At 37.4% G+C, this 20933-nt stretch overlaps 1 protein-coding gene across 1 annotated transcript in view; it reads left to right on the top strand.

The window, feature by feature from the left end:
* HMCN1 (hemicentin 1) overlaps positions 1-20933 on the top strand; it is a 464244-nt gene that overhangs the window by 424807 nt on the left and 18504 nt on the right. The window contains exons 90-102 of the mRNA XM_015543796.2: positions 1434-1604; positions 2373-2543; positions 3424-3594; positions 3766-3936; positions 7136-7285; positions 7559-7696; positions 8734-8855; positions 9529-9766; positions 14586-14648; positions 15683-15802; positions 16967-17101; positions 19577-19690; positions 20194-20319. Coding sequence (XP_015399282.1) covers positions 1434-1604; positions 2373-2543; positions 3424-3594; positions 3766-3936; positions 7136-7285; positions 7559-7696; positions 8734-8855; positions 9529-9766; positions 14586-14648; positions 15683-15802; positions 16967-17101; positions 19577-19690; positions 20194-20319 — 1890 coding nt within the window. The remainder of the gene's footprint in view (positions 1-1433; positions 1605-2372; positions 2544-3423; positions 3595-3765; positions 3937-7135; positions 7286-7558; positions 7697-8733; positions 8856-9528; positions 9767-14585; positions 14649-15682; positions 15803-16966; positions 17102-19576; positions 19691-20193; positions 20320-20933) is intronic.

The following is a 20933-nucleotide window of genomic DNA, read 5'->3' as shown; positions in this document are numbered from 1 at the left end:
GTTAACCCCAGCCTTTAAAATAGGACATATTAAAATAATTGGAATAGCAGACTTTTTTCAATGACATAGTCCATATATGAGGACTATGAGCATCAGCAATCTGAATTAATAAAGAAGTAGTTTTGAGTAATATCTGCCTTATATTTAAAGGCTTTCTTCTTTCTTTTTAGGTTCAGCCAATACTTTTTAGTCCAAATTTTTGTCAGCTAAAATAAATGTGTATGACAGTGTTCGCCTGTGTCTACAAAGTACAAAGGATATGTAGTAAACTCAACTAGAAAATAGTTAATTGAAAGAAAATCCTAGGTGTGTTTTAAAGTACTTTGTAAACAAAGCAGTCAAATTATAATTTCATTTCTTGGTTTTCAATTTGTTCTTTTGGTGTCTTACAGAGTTTGTTAATAGAATCTTTAGACCCTAACCTTAAGGCCCTATTTTGGTTCATATCTTGGTTAAACTGGATGACCCCAAAAACATACTTTATGAGCTCCATATCTAGAAAGTACCCTTAAAACAAAAATATGACTTGATACTGACTTATATGTAAGAGAAACATAATGTTGATTCTTAGCCCATGCACCTGGTAGGAAACATAAGGTTGTTTCAGTCTTGTGGGTAGATGCTGTCATCTGTTAGTAACCAAAAGGAAGGTTTTAGTATCACTTCTTGGAAACTACTGGTCAATTTTTTGTTGTTGTTTAGGAAGCAGGTGAGTGTGTTATTCAGAACTTTTAATTCATGAACATTATGTAATGGAGACAATTTTTAAAGAGCTACAACTGTGCAAATCATCATGTTGTTGAAAGATCCAAGTGTATTTTTAAACATGAAGCTGAATCAGGCTTAAAGATGTGGTCTTGAGTCTAGAGTCCAAGTTATCGGGGCGCCAGGGTGACTCAGTCAGTTAAGCATCCAGCTCTCGATCACAGGTCAGGTCTTGAACTCAGGGTCGTGAGTTTCAGCCCACACCCAGTGCGGAGCCTAGAGTCCAAGTTACCCTTGTGGAAACATTCATATTGTCTATAATTGCATCTAGACCTGTCATACAGCCTTGCTTCTAAGCTTCTGGTTCCTTCCACTTTCCCCAGAGCATAAAGCACAAACAAATACTTATCTAGGATTTTTAAACTTAGATTATGTTTACGTATAGTAGTTTGATTACATTCTATTTTAATAAAATAGTCCCTTTGGATAATTGTAAGCATTCATTTTGGCATTAGGTAGCCTTCTGAATTTTCCTATAAACACTATTTCCCATGAAAATCTAACCAGAAGTAGAAAGGAAGAACATTATTTATATTTCCTTTGGTTCAATTTCAGTCGTTTTAGATTCCAGGCTAATTTAACTCATTACTGAGTTAATTTACTTGTATAATTTTGTTTAACAAACATGGCTCTGTGACTTGCAACTCTGTCTCTTGGGATATTTGTAGTTCACGGAGCATGGGGCACTTGGCAGCCTTGGAGTGCATGCAGCGAGAGTTGCGGTAAAGGTGCCCAGATAAGAACAAGACTGTGTAATAACCCACCACCATCATTTGATGGGTCCTACTGTGATGGAGCAGAAACACAGATGCAGATTTGCAATGAAAGACCCTGTCCAGGTAAGAGACATACAGTGTTTATACCCTTAATAAATTATCTGGGTAACATGTCAGTAAGAATCAATGTCAATAGGAACATCACCCCCAGCGGTTGTGATAGTAGGTATTTACCCAAAGGATACATAAACACTGATTTAAAGGATCACATGCACCCCAATGTTTATAACAGCATTATCAACAATAGCCAAATTATGGAAAGAGCCCAAATGTCCATCGACTGATGAATGGATATATACACACACATACACACACACCATGGAATATTACTCAGCCATTCAAAAGAATGAAATCTTGCCATTTGCAACAGCATAGATGGAGCTAGAGAGTATTATGTTAACTGAAATCGGTCAGAGAAAGACAAATATCATATGATTTCACTCACGTGGAATTTAAAAAACAAAACAAATGAGCAAAGGGTAAAAAAGAAAAAAGAGAGACAAATCAAGAAACAGACTCTTAACTGCAGAGAACAAACTGATTGTTTCCAGAGGGGAGGTGGGTGAGTGGGGGGAATGGGTTAAATAGGTCATGAGGATTAAGGAGGTCACTTGTTGTGATGAGCACCGGGTGATGTATGTAAGTGATGAATCGCTAAATTCTATACCTGAAACTAATATTGCATTGTATATTAACTAGCTGGAATTCAAATTAAAATTAGAGGAAAAAATAAAAATAAATAAACCTTCAAAAGAAATAAGAAGAACATCACCCAACCTAACAATGCCCAGAGTATTAGTAACAGAGTACATATGTTTTTCCTTAATCCAGTGGATGGCAAGTGGACCACTTGGGCCAGTTGGAGTGCCTGTACTGTGTCCTGTGGAGGAGGTGCCAGACAGAGAACAAGGGAGTGCTCTGATCCTGTCCCACAGCATGGAGGGAGCAGATGTGAAGGGAGTGATGTCCAGAGCGATTTTTGCAATAATGACCCTTGTCCAAGTGAGTGTTGGAAATAGTGAGTCAACATTATACTTTCTTAAAGGTTTATTATGGCCTCGGGGCGCCTGGGTGGCTCAGTCGGTTAAGCATCCGACTTCGGCTTGGGTCACAATCTCACGGTCCGTGAGTTCGAGCCCCGCGTCGGGCTCTGTGCTGACAGCTCAGAGCCTGGAGCCTGCTTTGGATTCTGTGTCTCCCTCTCTCTCTCTGCTCCTCCCCCATTCATGCTCTGTGTCTCTCTGTCTCAAAAATAAATAAACATTAAAAAAAAAAGGTTTATTATGGCCTCAAGTCCTTAAAGTTATAATATACTGTTACTTGATTCCTCTAACTTTGGTTTAGAATAACAAAGTGTCGTACAGTTTAGCTATTGTGTCTGTGTAATGCCATAGATGTAATTGATCTATATAGGCAAGGACTGTGTCCCTATTTCATTTGCTCTCTAGGACCAGCTGAACAGTGCAAGGACAAGGGCACCCTTACATGCCCACTGTTATTGATGTTGATATCTTTACAGAGGCAAGCAGGTGGCTCTTTGCCTTAATTCAGTCGCCAAGCTAGATTTTAAGACCCTGGTAGCATCTGAATCCACTGTATCTGGATTGTATGGTCTTGACTCATCAACAGCAGAGATCTTGTCTCATTCATATCCTTCAGCTCCTGAAACACTGTAAGACTGGACAGATACATACTAAATGGAATTTCACAGTCACTGGAATGTACACCCAGTTTCTAGTCAACACAACAGCTAAACAATCCGCCTTTGGAAGTTTCCTATTTATAGATTTGTATATTTCTTTTCAGTTCCTGGGGAAAGTCTTACCATACTTTTTGGATGAGTGTCATTGTTTAACACCTCTCCGATGGTTCTCTGTTGCAGCTCATGGTAACTGGAGTCCTTGGAGTGGCTGGGGAATATGCAGCCGGACATGCAATGGAGGACAGATGCGGCGGTACCGCACATGTGATAACCCTCCTCCCTCCAACGGAGGAAGAGCTTGTGGGGGGCCAGACTCCCAGATCCAGAGATGCAACACTGACGTGTGTCCTGGTGAGCCCCTCAACTCCTGACCAGTAGAATAAGTAAAGCATTTTATTTGGTGCTTATTGCAGCAGCCCCATAATTTCAGATCTGACAATGAGAGTTGTATAGGCAGGGTTACCCTATGTGTAGATTTTAAAACTGATTGGTTAATATTGACCATTCCATTCTTGTTCACAGTGGATGGAGGTTGGGGAAGCTGGCATAGTTGGGGCCAGTGCTCTGCCTCTTGTGGAGGAGGTGAAAAGACTCGAAAGCGGCTGTGCAACAATCCAGTGCCATCTAAAGGTGGTCGCCCCTGTCCAGGAGACACTACACAGGTATCCAGATGCAATATGCAAACATGTCCAGGTAAGCAACTAAGTTAGACTTTGGTGGAACCATTGCTTGCTTATTTACAGCCTTTCTGCAGATTAAAAAAAGGATACCACTCTGAGCCTACAAATTATAAAACAGTGCCAACTCTGGGAGGGAGAATTAGGAAAAATGTACATTTTCCCTTCAAGTTGGTCTGCACCAAAGCTTGTGGCTGGATTTTAGCTTCTCCTTGCCCCCTTCCAGGCCCCTCTGTAAAAGAATATGGCCTGCAAAACCATAAATAGTAGTCCTAGGCTTGAAGGACAAAAGAGTTTAGAAGAGTGGGGAAAGCAAGGGCTGAGATTTCAAACTGAAAAGTGAGAGTTGGAAAGAAACTGAATGTTTAACAGAAACACACAATTAGAGGCTATTCTTTCATGGATGGAAATATGGAGAACATGAATCTGGAAAGTCACATAGGGGCCAGTTCAGTTGTAGATAAAAGATAGGGGAAGTTCAATTACAATAACCCAAGTCATACAACATGGCTGGATTTGTAAGTGATGTAAAAATTCAGAAGGAACAAAGCCAGAATTCTAGAACCAATGGACCTTAGACTTTGCTGGAGTCCCAAGAAATGGTGGATAATATTAACGTTGCTTGTGTCAGAGGATAGACTTTCTAAAGTCTATAAGAAGATCCAAAAGAACAGTTTCACATTGTTGAAGGGGGAAGATACCACTGAACTTTCCAAAGCTTGAAGGTTGCTTTAGAGATAAAATGTCCCCGGGCGCCTGGGTGACTCAGTCAGTTGAGTGTCTGACTCTTGATTTTGACTCAGGTCATGATCCCAGGGTCATGGGATTGAGCCCCACATTGGACTCCATGCTGAGTGTGGAGCCTGCTTAAGATATTCTCTTTCTCTCTCTGTCTCTCAAATAAATTTAAAAAAGGAAAGAAAATGTCCTTGAAAATCAAGAAGGCTCATTTGGCAGAGTGAGAAAGAGGAGTTACGTGAGGAGGTTTATAGGATCTAGACAAGCTAAAAGGACAAGTGTTTATTGGTCAACTGTTCAACATGTCTTCTCAACATAATCAACTTATTACCAAGGATGTTGAGGCTCTAGCATGTAGGCATGGTGATAGTTCTAGCTTTAACTGGGGCATTTTGTAGCTCCTGAGCCTTGTTACAACTCACAGTCAAGGGGTATTATTCATCTAAGGGGTAGTATTCCATCTTGGATACAAGGGCCCCAGTAGCAGAAGTCCAAATTAAGCAGACAATTTGGATTACAGACTCTGGCAGAGAGTTCCAAAGATCCCAATTAGGTACCCAGAACTGAATGTCTGTTGGTGCTGGGACTCAAGCTCCTCTGGAGACTAGAGAACCAAGGTCAAAATGGTCAAATGACCCAGGTTAAATGGCCCAGAGAACTAAGTGAATGAGTAATCCTTCTACCCATCTCTCCTCCTGCTTAGGACTAAAGATAAGAACCAAAAAGTCCTACTATGTCCTTATCTGCTTTCCTGCACCGTCTTACACCAAGGTTTCCATGAATTCTCCCATCGCTCTCTGTCCTTTGCTCCTTCTGGTTTCTCAGATATGGCAAGCCACCACCTCTCAAAAGGGTGACACATGGTATTTCCTCTACCCAGAAGGCCCTTGTCCTGCCTTCTCTGGTTTAGTTAAGACCTAAACTTTCCTCAGACTCCACTATGTTTTTACTTTCTTCTCAGACTTCCCTAGGCAGTAGATACTTACACATTAGTACATTTCAATTTTTACGTTTATTTGTGAAATTCTAATTAATGTCTCTCTCCTTTCAGATATAAGGTCTATGAAGGTAGGCCTGGGTCTTTTTTTTTTTTTTTCTTTCTTATTATTGTATCTTCAACACTTGATGAACAAGTAAATGTAGTCCAGAACATGAAGGCTGAACCAACATGAAAAAAGTGTATTCTCTCATGAATAATCAAAGTAATACAAATTAAATTGGTGAAATACTATATTTACTGATTTTTCTGAGAATGAATACAATTGTACTTCTCCCTGGTATATAATATATAATGGTATCTGAAACAGTGAGTTTTTAAAAAATACATTAGAGTAAGTGGCTCAGTGGGTTAAGTATCCAACTCTTGATTTCACTCAGGTCATGGTCTCACAGTTTATGGGATCAAGTCCCACATTGGGCTCTATGCTGACAGTGCAGAGCCTGCTTGAGATTCTCTCTCCGTTCCCTTTCTCTCTCATCAAATAATGAATATTTATGAATTTCACTATCAGCTTCTTCCCATTGTGTTTCCTTCTCTTGCCAAAGCGTGCAGTTCATTTAAAAAGTATTCATTAACCACCTATTCTAGTGTCAGTAACTAATAATTTTGTTGAACAATTGGAAGAAGGCATAAAATTACCGTAGAGATGCTTTTTAAAACATATGTGATTGGGGGAAAAAATGTATGATTGTTTTCAACCAAATTGTGTACGTATGAATTTTGTAATACTGTTAAGTAAAATACCCGTCTCAAATTTTTCTCAAGTTAACTATTTTCCTGTATAGGAAAATATAACTGTTTTATTTAATTGGTAAGCTTTCCGTCTGAAACCCAAAACTGAACAATACCTGTTAGATACGCCACACCTGTGTCGACAGTGACCTGTAACAAGCTCAGGAGCTGTTTTGAAGTGATCCTTTCTTTCCTTCTGTGTTCTCACAAAGGAGGCAGTAGATAAAAGAACATGAGTTTTGATGCCAAGCACATCTGTGTTCAGATCTTCATTCTACTATTTATGTCTCTGACCTTTATTTTCTAGTCTGCCAACTATGACCATTCAAAATGACTTTATAGGATTTCTGACAGGATTAAAAGAGTTAACACTTATGAAGTGCTTAGTATAGTGCATGACAGGCTCGATAAACTCTCCTTATTATCATCATTTTATTACGATCAACAGACACGTTCTTTATTTTGGCTTTGGGACTGGGTGCTGATTGTATTCTTTGGATTGTGAAATAGTGCCATGATATACACAGATTGGAAGCACCCTAGATTTATGTGGGATGATGAGTGTTACATGAAAGTAGAATGTTCTGAAAGCTTATTTATTTCACTCTTAAATTCAGATGTCATATGATATTTTAAATGTTTGTGAGAAGATTTGTAGCATCTTTGAATACTGGCCTTCTTTTCTCCCATGTAACGTTGATGAAATTGTTTCCTTCTCCAAGAATGTTTTTTCTTTCCCCAATAGGTGGGCCCCAGCGAGCCAGAGGAAGTGTTATTGGAAATATTAATGATGTTGAATTTGGAATTGCTTTCCTTAACGCCACAGTAACAGATAATCCTACCTCTGATACTAGAGTAATACATGCCAAAATTACCAATGTACCTCGCAGTCTTGGTAAGTCTCTTTGCTAATAAAAGTTGCCAATAGCCTCTTTCTTTAAAATTCATATATTATTCTTCATCTTCTGATTTCTGCTTGAAATTTCTAGAGGATGCTACTATTACATGATCTGTATGATAGCGCTTAGCTCGATGGTAAACTCTTAAAGACATGTGAGATACTGATACTTATTTTGTTGTTATTCGAGATTATTTAGGATTCATCCTTACGAATAACCGGCTCTGTAAATATTTTTCTCTGTTACCTTATTTATCCTTTTTTCTTTAGGTCCAGCAATGAGAAAAATAGTTTCTATTCTAAATCCCATTTATTGGACAACAGCCAAGGAGATAGGAGAAGCAGTCAATGGCTTCACCCTCACCAACGCAGTCTTCAAGAGAGAAACCCAGGTGGAATTTGCAACTGGTTAGTGCCAACTAAACTTAATATTTAAGTCTAATATCTAACTATAAAAAACAGGATTGCCTAAAAGTTGCTGGTTAAGAAAAATACACTTATATATTCCCCCAGAGAATAATTTTAAAGTTTTTGATGCAGTCTTATCATAAATGATATAAAAGCAATTTCATATTTCCCTGTAAACTTTTACTGACATGGCTCTGTAAGAGGCCATATGTTTTCAGACAATATCGTGATTTTTTATACCCCAAAAGTGTTTTCTCATCGTTTCTCTATTTTTTCTCTTTAAATCCTCAGAGAGGGTTTTAAAGGCCAAACCAGAGCAGGAAAATGAGTCCTTGCTGTTAAATAAAGACTTTTGTCTATGAACCTGAGATTCAATCAGGACACCTTACAGAGATCTTTTTATAAAAAAGACGGAAGTAAAAATAAGCAAAGCTAAGGGTTTTTCTCTTTACCCTTAGTCTTAATGAATATGTATTAGCTATTCATGGCCCTTTCCAAGTACATACAGATTTTTATAGACCTCCATTACAAATCTTTTCAAAGGTGAACAGCCGCAGTGGCAGTGCTCTTTAAGGAAGAAAGACTGAGGAAGGGGCTTTATGCAGCCCAGAAGCCCATGAGGGTGTTTCATGGCCATCCACTTACTAAGATGCCCCTCTGCTGTTTCTTGAAGCATCGTAAAAAACAAAGCCCTATGTGGTTATTGCCAATCTACCTGGTGAAGCTGTCTGTCCCTTCTCTTAGACCATCCGTTTTTGTAGAATTGCCTTGCTATTGCTTGTGAGTTTAAAGCATGGAATCCTTTGCATAATCATACACCTCGTTTTTGCCACAGAAAAAGAAATTTTAGAACATACCATTCAATTACCCTAAATCTTTAATTCGGGGACTGAGTGCTAATTTAATCTTTTATTGCCTTTGTTTATGAAGTTTGAACTAAAATAACATAGCTGAACTGACACTTAAGGTAAGTCTGCTGTGTGCTTACACAAACCATATATTTTTTGCTGTTAAAATGAATGAATTGTAATTCCCAGGAGAAATCTTGCGGATGACTCATATTGCCCGGGGTTTGGATTCTGATGGTGCTTTGCTGCTAGATATTTTTGTGAGCGGTTATGTCCTGCAGCTTCAGTCACCTGCTGAAGTCACTGTAAAGGTAAAAATGTCAGGATAACCTCTCTTCACTGTTTATTGGAGTAATGGTAAGATTAGGAATCAAAGATCTATAGAAAAAAAAAAACATGGATACCATATGTAGTTTCCCTTGTTTGCTATAGGGAATAAATATCTAAACCACTAAGGTTAAAAATGGCTAGTTTGTATAAAAATCTTTAGGAATAAGTCTTTACACAGTCTTACTGGTTTCCTGAACATGACTGTACAAGTAGTATTTTCTTTAGAGCTACAGTTGACCCTTGAACAACATGGGGGTATATAGGGTGCCAACTCCCTGGACAGTCAAAAATCACGTATGACTTTTGACTCTAAAAACTTAACTACTAATAGCCTACTGTTGACTAGAAGCCTCACCCATATCATAACCAGTCAATTACACATATTTTTTGTGTTATATGTATTATATACTGTATTCTTACAATAAAGTAAGCTAGAGAACAGAAAATGTTATTAAATTGCAAGGAAGAGAAAATACACTTATAGTACCGTACTGCATTTATTTTTAAAAGATCATATAAATTGACCCATGCAGCTCAAATCATGCTGTTCAAGCTATATTTTTAGCCTCTTAGCCTTTATTTTTCTAATTGTGCATCTCCTAATACCCTCAAGAAAAAAAAATCTGATCATCAAATCTATACTGTCTTCCTTAGGATTACACAGAGGACTACATTCAGACAGGTCCTGGGCAGCTGTATGCCTACTCAACCCGGCTGTTCACCATTGATGGCATCAGCGTCCCATATACATGGAACCACACTGTTTTCTATGATGAGGCACAGGGAAGAATGCCTTTCTTGGTAGAAACACTTCACGCTTCCTCTGTAGAATCTGACTACAACCAATTAGAAGAGACACTGGGTTTTAAAATCCATGCTTCAATTTCCAAAGGTACCTTGGTCAAAGATCATTTTTCCATCCAGTCCTTTCTAAAAGAATAAAATGGGGGCAACTGGCTGGCTCCGTAGGTATAGCCTGCAGCTCTTGATCTTGGGGTTGTGAGTTTGAGCCCCACGTTGGGTATAGAGATTACTTTTTAAAAAGCTTAGGAAAAAAATGTATTTAATAACTTAAAAAAGGGTAAAAGAATTGCATCGATGCCATTCACAATAAAGATATTAGGGCACAGACCAAACCTAGTGATAGAAGATTTTCATGTATGTCGTCTATGTTTTGTGGTAGGTAAAGCCATTTTAAAGCCAATCCCACTGGAGTTCTAATTTGGGTTACTAATCTGCAGAAAGGTTTAAAAATATATCCTCTGGCAGAATGAGGTTTTCTTTGGGTGCTCCAGGCCATTGTTCTTATTCTGACTCTTGTATTTGTCAAGGAATTTTTTTAATTGCTGAAACAATGTAAAAGTGTATGTTGACCTACCATAGCCAAAGTGGAATGAGCCCAAATGTCCATAAACTGATGAATGGATATAGAATATGTGGTATGATATACATACATACACACACACACACACACACACACACACACACAGATACATACATACACACACACAATGGAATATTACTTGGGGATTAAAAAGAATGAAATCTTGCCATTTGCAACAATGTGGATAGAACTAGAGTGTATTATGCTAAGCAAAATCAGTCAGAAAAAGACAAATATCATATGATCTTAGATGTGGAATTTAAGAAACAAAACAGATGAACACAGGAGAAGGGAAGCAAAAATAAGATAAAAACAGAGAGGGAGACAAACCATAAGAGAATCTTAAATACAGAGAACAAACTGAGGGTTGCTGGTGGGGTGTTGGGTGAGGGGATGCGCTAAATGGGTGATGGTCATTAAGGAGGACACTTGTTGGGATGAGCACTGGGTGTTGTGTGTAAGTGATGAATCAGTAAATTCTATTCCTGAAATCATTATTACACTATATGTTAACTAACTTGGATTTAAATTTTTTTAAAAAGTGTATGTCAACCTAAACTAATAAGAAAAAGTTTCCATATTTTAAAAGCAGTTTTTAAAAATTGTGCAGCAATAATCAGGATTCCAACTGTCATTTCTTATTCCTGGACATTATAATGTTTCAACTGCTTTTCATTTTCTAAGCATAATTCTACAACCCTTGATCTCAGTGGTCTCGCTATGCTGTGTAGTTCTTTGATGTGCCTTTACCCTGAGATCCCTGTTTAGTTATAAGAGACACCCAAACAATCAGCATTCTGTGTTCCATGAAGCTTTGATGCTAAGAGATAACTTGCATGTGGTTTTATTATGGACACTAAGTGTTTGAATGGCTTTAACTTTGAACTTTAGGCTCCTATGAGTACACTTAATATAATTCATATTGGCCTTCGCTATGTACTGGCTTTCTTAAGTAGATCCAATTAGATTTTAAGTAGCATCATTTTGTCTTATCATGCTCCATACACTAAGAATTCATTTTTTGCAATTTACTCTTGCTTTCACCACTTGTGTATATGACTATTTTCTTCATTAACAGCTATCAGAACTGTCATTGAATTTGAGATCATAGTAATCTAGGCGAACATGTTCACATTTTTTGAGATAATCATAGATTCATGAGCCTTATAGCGAGTGGAGCTCCACACCACCCACATGTCGCCATCACCACCTCATTTTACTATGGTTGTGCATGTTCAGGTCACAGAGACAAAAGAAAAGAGCCATTGGAATGAAGATTTCTGTTTCTTTTCCTCAATGCCCACTTTTCAAGTCTAATCTCTGTTTTTACGTTTTCCAGTACTTAGTATAATTAAAAGAAGACAACTTGATGTAAGACTTTCGTTAAAAATGAACTTACACCATCCAGGACAAAGGGAATTAAAATGATTTTTTAAAGTCGTGTACATTTGTTGCCCAATCATGTAAATTCTCTAAGCCTGAACTGCTTGAAGGTCTTTGTGGTATCTATAACATTGTAGTTGGGGGATCTGGATTCCACAATTGGAGAAGACACACTATAGGACATTTATAACCCCTTACTATTCTTAGCTACTCTGAGTCTATGAATTACATCTGTTATCTGTGCACATTTGTTGAGGTTCCTGTGAAATACAAGAATTATGTGCTTGCAATTTCTTTATAAGTGACCACCAGGGGGCAAGCTTGCATTCTTGGTTGCTTAACCACCAAGTTCTTTCTCTTCTATATTGGGTCTAGACAAGAGCTCTAGCTACAATGCAGTTAGAATTACCTAGAGAGCTTCATGAAAGTTCAGATCTCAAGGCACAGAGACTTTGGCTTAGCTAGTCTAAGGTAGGGCCTGGAAGTCTGTATTTTTAACGCAGCATTAAATGATTCTAATGTATCTGGTCTGCACATCAGTATTTGGAAACTGCTGGTCAAGTCAACTCACAAATATAAATCAATACATTTTAAAAAATTGTTATATCTTTAAAATAAAAAATTTGTTTTTAAAATATAATTATAAAATATATTTATATTTTACAAATTCATTAGCAAAAGCCATCAGAAAAAATAAAGGAAAGATCAGTTTAACTACAAGTAAATTTTTAAACACTTCTTCATGGGAGAAAAAAACAAAATTGAGAAGGTGAAATATATATCAAGAAAGAATATTTGCATTGTGTATTATAGATAACTATGATTAATCTTATACAAGGCTCTTAAAAATCAGTAAGAAGGGGTGCCTGGCTGACTCAATGGGTAGAGCATGCGACTCTTGATCTCAGGGTCGTGAGTTCAAGCCCCATGTGGGCATAGAGCTGGCTTAAAAAAATAAATAAAAATAGCAGCGCCTGGGTGGCTCAGTCAGTTAAGTGTCCAACTCTTGGTTTTGGCTCAGGTCGTGATCTCACAGTTTCGTGAGTTTGAGCCCCATGCCAGGTTCTACACTGGCAGCATGGAGCCTGCTTGGGATTCTCTCTTCCTCTCTCTCTGCCCCTTCCCCACTTGTGCTGTCTCTGTCTCTCTCAAAAAAAAAAAAAAGATAAACCTTTAAAAAATTTTTAAAAATTAAAATTAAAAAAAATTAAAAGCATTGTTAAAAAATCATTTAAAAGAAAGCAACACCCCAACAAAAAATACATAAAAGCTATGAACAGCAAATTCACAAAGGAAGAAATAATAATGACAAAATGAATGTGAAAAACTGTCTAACCTCACTAATAAGCAAAGAAATATAACCTAAAACAATGAGGTACCATTTTCCAATTATCATTGTCAGAGATTTAAAAATATGATAACCACTCAGTATCAGAGAGGTATGGGGAAATGAACACCCTTGTACATACTGCCATCAGTGGTTGTTAATTCATGTGATGTTTCTGGAAAGCAGTATGTATCAGTAACCTTTCAAACATTCAGATCTTTGTAGTTATCTCATTCTGGGGGTCTGCCCTAAGAAAAACACAGAAATGGCCAATAATAAATATCCTGGAAGCAAGAGGTAAATATGTAAATGATGGCACAGCTATATGATAAACTCTCAGTCATTAAAATAATTTTAAAGAATATTAGCTCATTTATTCAAAATACTTGTTCAGTGCTTTCTGTGTACCACCTACTGTTTTGGGGATTGACAATAAAACAAAGAAGAGTATGCATGGCCTAATAATAATTGAAAAGCAGCATACAATATGATCTAAACCTGGGTTGCCCACACCACAGTGATTATAAGGAAACTTTTATACTGATTGAAAACAGAGATTCCTAGGCTGACTGGGATAGGACCAAGGATCTATATTTTTAATAAGCTCTATTTTATGATCAATAAACTTTGACAATTATTAATCTCTAGAGTGCAAGATCCTGACTTTTTGAAGTGTATACTTGTAGAAGAAAAAACATCAAAATGTTGGCAGCAGTTTGTTTCAAGTGACAAATTTACAGGGAAATCTATACTTTTCAAAGTTTCTGTAATTATTATACATTGCAATAACACAAATATTTTGTATTGCCCCCCACTCTGTCTAAAGGAAATCTTAACTAATATAATTCAAAACAGCATACTTTAACTATAACATAAAGAATAAAAAAAAAGGAATACTTTGGTAACTCGAAAGGTGTTTTAAGTTTCTTTATGTCAATAATGTTTGAAAAATATTTGCTAAATTGCTTAAACCAGTGAAGGCAGAGTTACTTTCTAAGGAAAGATTCCCTAACTAGCTTATTCGTTCTTGTTACTATGTTTGTTTCTATCATAATATGCCTGTCTCCCCTTGCTTTGACTGCATGGGAAACAATTGGTCACGCATAGGGGACTCTGACCCAGATGCTTTACACTGCAAATGAAACAGATCTACAAAAGGAGAGGAGTTCTTCATTGGAGTTTCTGGTTGTCACTGGCATAAGTTATTTTTAAGTGGCTTGAAAATAGTGTTCCTGCTTCTAGAACAGGCAGCATAAGTAAAGGCTAGAAGAATAAATAGGACTTTGTCTATGGTTATACCTTATGTACACATTGATTCTGGATCCTTTTGCATGATCACAGAATGGTTTGGCTTCATTTTCTTTTGATTAATGTAAATAAATTTAAACAGAAAATCTATTTCCAATGGATGCTTGCCAATCATCTCTGGACTGTGATTCATTTAGTTCTCAGTTGGGAACAGGAAAAGTCTTCCATTCCTGCTTGTTTTCACCTATTGCATTTGTTGCACAATGTGTTCCATCTTTGGCATATCTTCCCAGGGAAGATTGTACCGGAAAGAAACAAGGTACTGACATTCTAACAAGCCAATTAATTTTCCTTTTCTCTCTGTGATAGGAGATCGCAGTAATCAGTGCCCATCTGGGTTTGCCTTAGACTCAGTTGGACCCTTTTGTGCTGGTAAGAACAGGAATAATGAATTTTTGTTTTTATAAAAAATATTAGTAATGGAATCTGTTTAATGGACATTTATTGCCATTTTGCTAGATATGTAATTTTCACAACAGTCTTACAAGTGTTCCATTTTACAAGTGAGGAAATCGAGATGGAAAGAAGTGGGGGTGCCTAAGACCACTCAGCTATCAAGTGTCAGAGCTAGATCGGAATTTAAGGCAGCTGCAAAGCCTGTACTCTTTCAATCTGACCACAATCAAGTGTGTCAGGGATCGTGATCAAGTACAGAGATGAAGTGAGCACGGGAACAAAACACTGGACTCTTGTCATTTGATGGCCATGGATGTGAAACATAATAATAATCCAACTCTAAGCCACCTAACCCTAGAATTGCTCAGAGGATAAGGGCAGGACTGTGGGCCGAGGACTAATGACTAAGCCAGCCCCATATCATCCAAGTGCCAGTACAAGAGAGCCACAGATAACTAAATAGCTAAGGAAACAGCTGGAGAAGCTCAAGTTTGCATACACAGTGCCTTTCTTTCACTGGTAGGCAATTTAATGTAGTATCGTGGTAGATAAGTGGTCTTTAGAAACTATACTGTCCAGGTTCAAATTTCAGCTCTGCCAATAATGACCTGTGTGACCTTGGGAAATTTATTTAACCTCTTTGTTCCTCAATTTTATCCTGCAAAATGAGGATAGTAATAAAAGCATGTCTCCTAGGCATGTTGTGAGGAATGCGTTAAGGTAGGTAAAAAAGCATTTAGATCCCAGGATATGGTCATTATATCTTAGCTATCATCCCTGTTGTTTTAGAATTAATCTAAACATCTTCACTATCAAAGATTATCTGGGGACCCAAAATTAATTTATTTCGTGCTTCTATTCTACGGCACCTAGAGCATTTTCTGTTAGGTTTGATTCAACTCACTGTGCTCTGTAAGCAACTATTTTACAAACTACCTTCATGGACTTTACTAACTTCTAGTAAGTAGGGGGTTTACAGACCAATCGGGCCTTTCTGTTCCTTGTTTCAGATGAAGATGAATGTGCGGCCGGGAACCCCTGCTCCCATATCTGCCACAACACCATGGGAACCTATCATTGCTCCTGCTCAAAAGGCCTCACCATAGCTGCAGACGGAAGGACTTGTCAAGGTATTCAAAAAGCTAAGTCTAATAGATACAGCCAAACAATGGTCACAGAGAGCTCTGACCTAGGAAAAGTGTGGTAGGCCAGTGTTCTTTCCTACTCTTTCCTCCTCCATGTTGGCAATAAACACAGAAGATCTTCTCTCAGGTTGAGAGAGGAACAGACAGAATACTGCTCACACACTGCCTTCATGTGGGGCACTGTACAAGCAGGGAAGCCGGTAGTGACTCAATCCCCACAACACCTTGTGGAGATACTCATTTTACAATGACGAAACTAAGAAATAAGGAAGTTACATAAGGAATTTAAGCAAATTGCACAATCCTAGTAGCACGTTAAGAACGTTGAAAAAAAAAAAAACTTTGTTTTTCAGTATTGTTGACACACAATGTTACATTATCTACAGGTATATAACTTAGCGATTTGACAAATTTATACACTGTGCTGTGTTCACCACAAGTACAGCTAGCATCTGTCCCAGTGCATCACTATTACAATATCATCGATTGTGTTTCTCATGCTGTGCCTTTTAGTCCCATGACTTATCCCGTAACTGAAAGCCTGTGTCTCCCACTCCCTTCACCCATTTTGCCCATCCCCTCACCCCAGAAAATACTTTTCTATCAGACTCTAAATATACTTCAAAGTTAGAATTGTATAAGCAGCTTATTTATAAATAAAATGTTAAATGATGAAAAGAGAAAAGGATTACTCCCTTTATGTCCAAGGAGATGCCCTTCTAAATGCCAAAGAGACAGAGAGAAAGGGTGTAGGATGGGATAAAAATAACTTTTATGGAAATGTCTGGTGTGGATTGAGTACCTATATACATTATTTCCTTTAATTTTCAAAGCAACACTGAGAGACAGATATTATCCTCATTTTATAAATGAGAAAACTGAAATGTCAGAAAGGAGAAGTAATGTTTTTAAAGCCACCTAATTTGTCAGTGGTCTAATGGATGGGTTAGTCTGCACAGATATCACACTAAACTCCTATGAACTCATCATCAATTTAATCCACCTGAAAGGACTCAACCAAATTATTCAGCATTCTTGCTCTTGTACATTTTCAAGTATCATTTATGGCTTTTCTTAACCCCATTTTATATAGGCTTTTGGGTTGGTTTTCTTCAACTCATCTTAGTTGAATCACTCACTTCATTGCAGATATCGATGAGTGTGCTTTAGGTGGACATGCCTGTCATGCTGGTCAGGACTGTGACAATACCATTGGATCCTATCGCTGTGTGGTCCGTTGTGGAATTGGCTTTCGAAGAACTTCTGATGGGCTGAGTTGCCAAGGTATAACAATGGAATCCCTTGCTTTATCTTCATTATACTAAGAATTAAGACTCTCTGCCTTTTGAATCATTTAAAGGATACTCTGCTTTATAGATTGTGCTTCTTGATAAGATTTTAGATGTAATATTCCATGGCTATTTTAAATATTTGTAGCACAATAGTTTTAAATAATAACATTTGCCTATTATATTTGAGAGAAGAGATTATATAGCATGATCTAAGAGGCTCTATTTCATAAGACCCCACCACATAAGACTATCAGATATTTATTGCAGGATGTTTTTAATAGACTTTATTTTTTAGAGAAGTTTTAGATTTACAGAAAAATGGAGCGTAAGGTAGATTTCGCATATACTCCCCACCCCAACTCATGCATAGCACCCCCCACTATCAACATCCTGCCCTAGAGTAGCAAAATTTTTACCAAGGATGAACCCACATCAACACATCATTATGACCCAAAGTTCTTTATTTACATTAGATTTCACTCTTGGTGTTGTATACTCTATGAATTTTGACAAATAATAACATGTATCCTATCTCATAGTATCATAAGGAATAGTTTGTCTGCCCTAAAAATCCTCAATGCTTTGCCTATTCATCCCTCACTTCCCCCCAAGCCTCTGGCAAGCCACTGATCTTTTTATTATCTCCACAGTATTATGTTTTCCAGAATATCATATGGTTGGAATCACATAGCATATAGCCTTTCCAAATTAACCTTTTTCACTTAATAATATGCATTTTAGTTTTCTTTATGTCTTTTCATGAGTTGATAGTTCTTTTCTTTTTAGTGTTGAATAATATTCCATTTTATTAATGTACTATAGTTTATTTATCGATTCAGCTACTGAGGGACATCCTGGTGCTTCCAAGGTTTAACAATTATGAATAAAGCTGCTGTCAGGGTCTTTTCATAGAGACAGAAATAGCAGATACAAAACTGAATGCCTAACAATACTACAAAAGTGATTGAATTATGGTATGTTCATACCAGGAACCATTGTACGGCCATTATAGAGTGGAATGCAGTTCAACTATTAGGCTTAGAGGAATTTTCATGAGGTATTGTCGAGTGAAAACACCAAGATGTAGAAAACTACACATAACTTGTGTAGAAACGAAGCAATAACCAAAGATAAAGGAAATGGATTTTTTATATTTTTAGATAGAGATATGCATTTGTATGTACAAGAAACATGTTATTATTTATACTAGATTGTTAATGCAGGTTGACTTTGGTAGGCAAGGAAGGTAAAAAAGGATAAAGGAAGCCAAGCAGAAAAAAGAAGAAAAAAACTACACTAAGAAAGCATTTTTAAAGTATATGATCACTTTGTGTGTTTATAGTAACATGCAGATTTTGAAAGATTAAAAGAGCTCATACACCTGAAACTAATATTACACAATATGTTAAGTAACTAAAACTTAAAAACTTTAAGAAGAAAAGAAATTTCAAAATAAAAAATATAAATAAAAGAGTTAAATGGAAGACAAGTACACAATAAAACATAGGCAATCTTGAGTTTGGGAATGTAAGGTGGGGATATGAAAAGCCTAAGTATGGTGATTGTTCCTTTGAAGGGTTTGGAATAGAACAACAGAGAAGTAGAAAGAAATTGAGATGCGGACAGACCTGAGAAAGGGATTATGGTAGGAGAGACTGGGTTATGTCCATAGGGGTATGGGAAAGATGAAAGTAAGGAGGAAGAACTTTAAAAATGCACACAAGGAGGGAATGATGGATGGACCACAATCCTTATCTTGGTGAGGACGGAGGAGATGGCCTCAGAGCTCGAACACTCAAGCAGAGAAACTTTTCTTACATGGGAGAAGAGGTCTCTTTTCCTCTGGGACTAGAAGGAAGGAGAGGGGAGAAGGTACATAAAAGTGGCAAATGCACACAAATTTGGGGGATTTGTGCCTGCACATTTTTTTTTTTTATTCTATGCCCCAGATGGCATTTGGGAAGATTAATTTGGTGATGACTGTGGACACTGACAAATGCCAAAGTTGCTGCTTTTAGTGGTAAAGACCTGCATCGGGCTGACAGCAGCAAAACTGGGGAAGGAAAGTCAATTGCAAAAGATACTGCAGAAGACTTTGACTCCCCCCCCCCCCACCACCCTCCATCTTCAGTGTTCTAGTCTGTCAGCAACATTCCTAGAAACAGAAATGGGAGCCATCTGGTAAAATAAAGTAAGGAAGTGTTGCATCCACATAGTTTGGAGTCACTAGCAAATGTCTACCTTTGAGGAGTATTGAGAGTTATGTTCTCCAGCAGTTAATCCCGTCAATTATCTATCTAGCAGATCATATGAGAGCAATTGTATTAGATTTGAGAGCAATTGTATTGGATTCGTTTCAGGGAAGATCTTAAACATGATAATGATATCATTAAAATGTTTAACATTTGAAATAAATTAACCCAAGTTTCCTAATAGCATATAATGAAAGTTTTGTTTTATTTAACAGATATTAATGAATGTCAAGAATCCAGCCCCTGTCACCACCGCTGTTTCAATGCCATTGGAAGTTTTCACTGTGGATGTGAACCTGGGTATCAGCTCAAAGGCAGAAAATGTATAGGTAAGAAAAAGGCTTTAAATTCAAAGCAATGACGTCTTTGTAATTTCTAGAGATATTTGATCTAATCCCTTTGCTGTGTCCTGGGCTGAATTCATACATAAGATACCTCCATCCATCAGGTACGCAACGCATGCATAAACAAAATGAAAGCAAATGCTATTTTTTACAGGTTTCATTTTCTAGCTACATAACCATTTTTTAACAGTTCCCTATTGTGTTTACTAATTTTTTTCACAGAAGCATAATATTTATGGTTACATACATAAAGATATTTATTTGTTTGTTTTTCTAAAAGGAGGAACTCGTTGGTATGGCTACTAGCTATGTGAATTAATTTTTTTAATCATTCTGTTTTAAAATAGTGTTATTTACCTTCATGGATTTAAACACTTTAATCTTACACAGTGATTATGTAATCAACATCTTTCGCCTTAAAATCCAGAGGTATGATTTCTGTGGAAAAGAAATTTCTCAATCTTCATTACCTTTGTTCTTTTATCAAGATGTGAATGAATGCAGACAAAATGTATGCAGACCAGATCAACACTGCAAGAACACCCGTGGGGGCTATAAGTGCATTGATCTTTGTCCAAACGGAATGACCAAGGCAGAAAATGGAACCTGCATTGGTGAGTGTATGGCTGTTTCGATGACTGAGATATGTTTGCCACTGACCAGCCAAATAAGGCATCCGTTTTTTAACTAATGATTAAGTAGGGGTGCCTCGGTGGCTCAGTTGGTTAAGCGTCTGACTCTTGGTTTAGGCTCAGGCCATGATATGTCATGATCTCACAATTCGTGAGTTCAAGCCCCGCTTCAGGTTCTTTGCTGACAGCGTGGAACCTGCTTGGGATCCTCTCTGTCCCTCTCTTGCTGCCCCTCCCTTGCTCATGCTCACTTTTTCTCACAGATTTTTTACTCTCAACTTCTAGTATGGTTGAGCTCTGGGGTCCCAGGCTCATAACTATACCAAGAAACGGAAGCTCCCCGTGGAGACTCATTACCATTTTGAGCTCCCATCAATTACACATTTGGCTTACACAGTTTAATAGCCACATAAATTCATATTATCTCACATGTCTACTATGAAATTTAGTATATATGTTTAGAATTTCACAGGTGGTTAAGAAAAGCTTATACAGATTTGTTAAAAGTTCAAAACGTTTTATCTTAGAACTGAATATTCTTCAGTGTCAAGTCAATGACTAGACAATAAAATAAATTATGTTCTCTATTCTTTCTG

The sequence above is a fragment of the Panthera tigris genome, chromosome F3, assembly GCF_018350195.1.
Source record: "Panthera tigris isolate Pti1 chromosome F3, P.tigris_Pti1_mat1.1, whole genome shotgun sequence".
Classification (NCBI taxonomy): Eukaryota; Metazoa; Chordata; class Mammalia; order Carnivora; family Felidae; genus Panthera; species Panthera tigris.
This window is presented reverse-complemented; position numbering and strand designations above follow the sequence as displayed.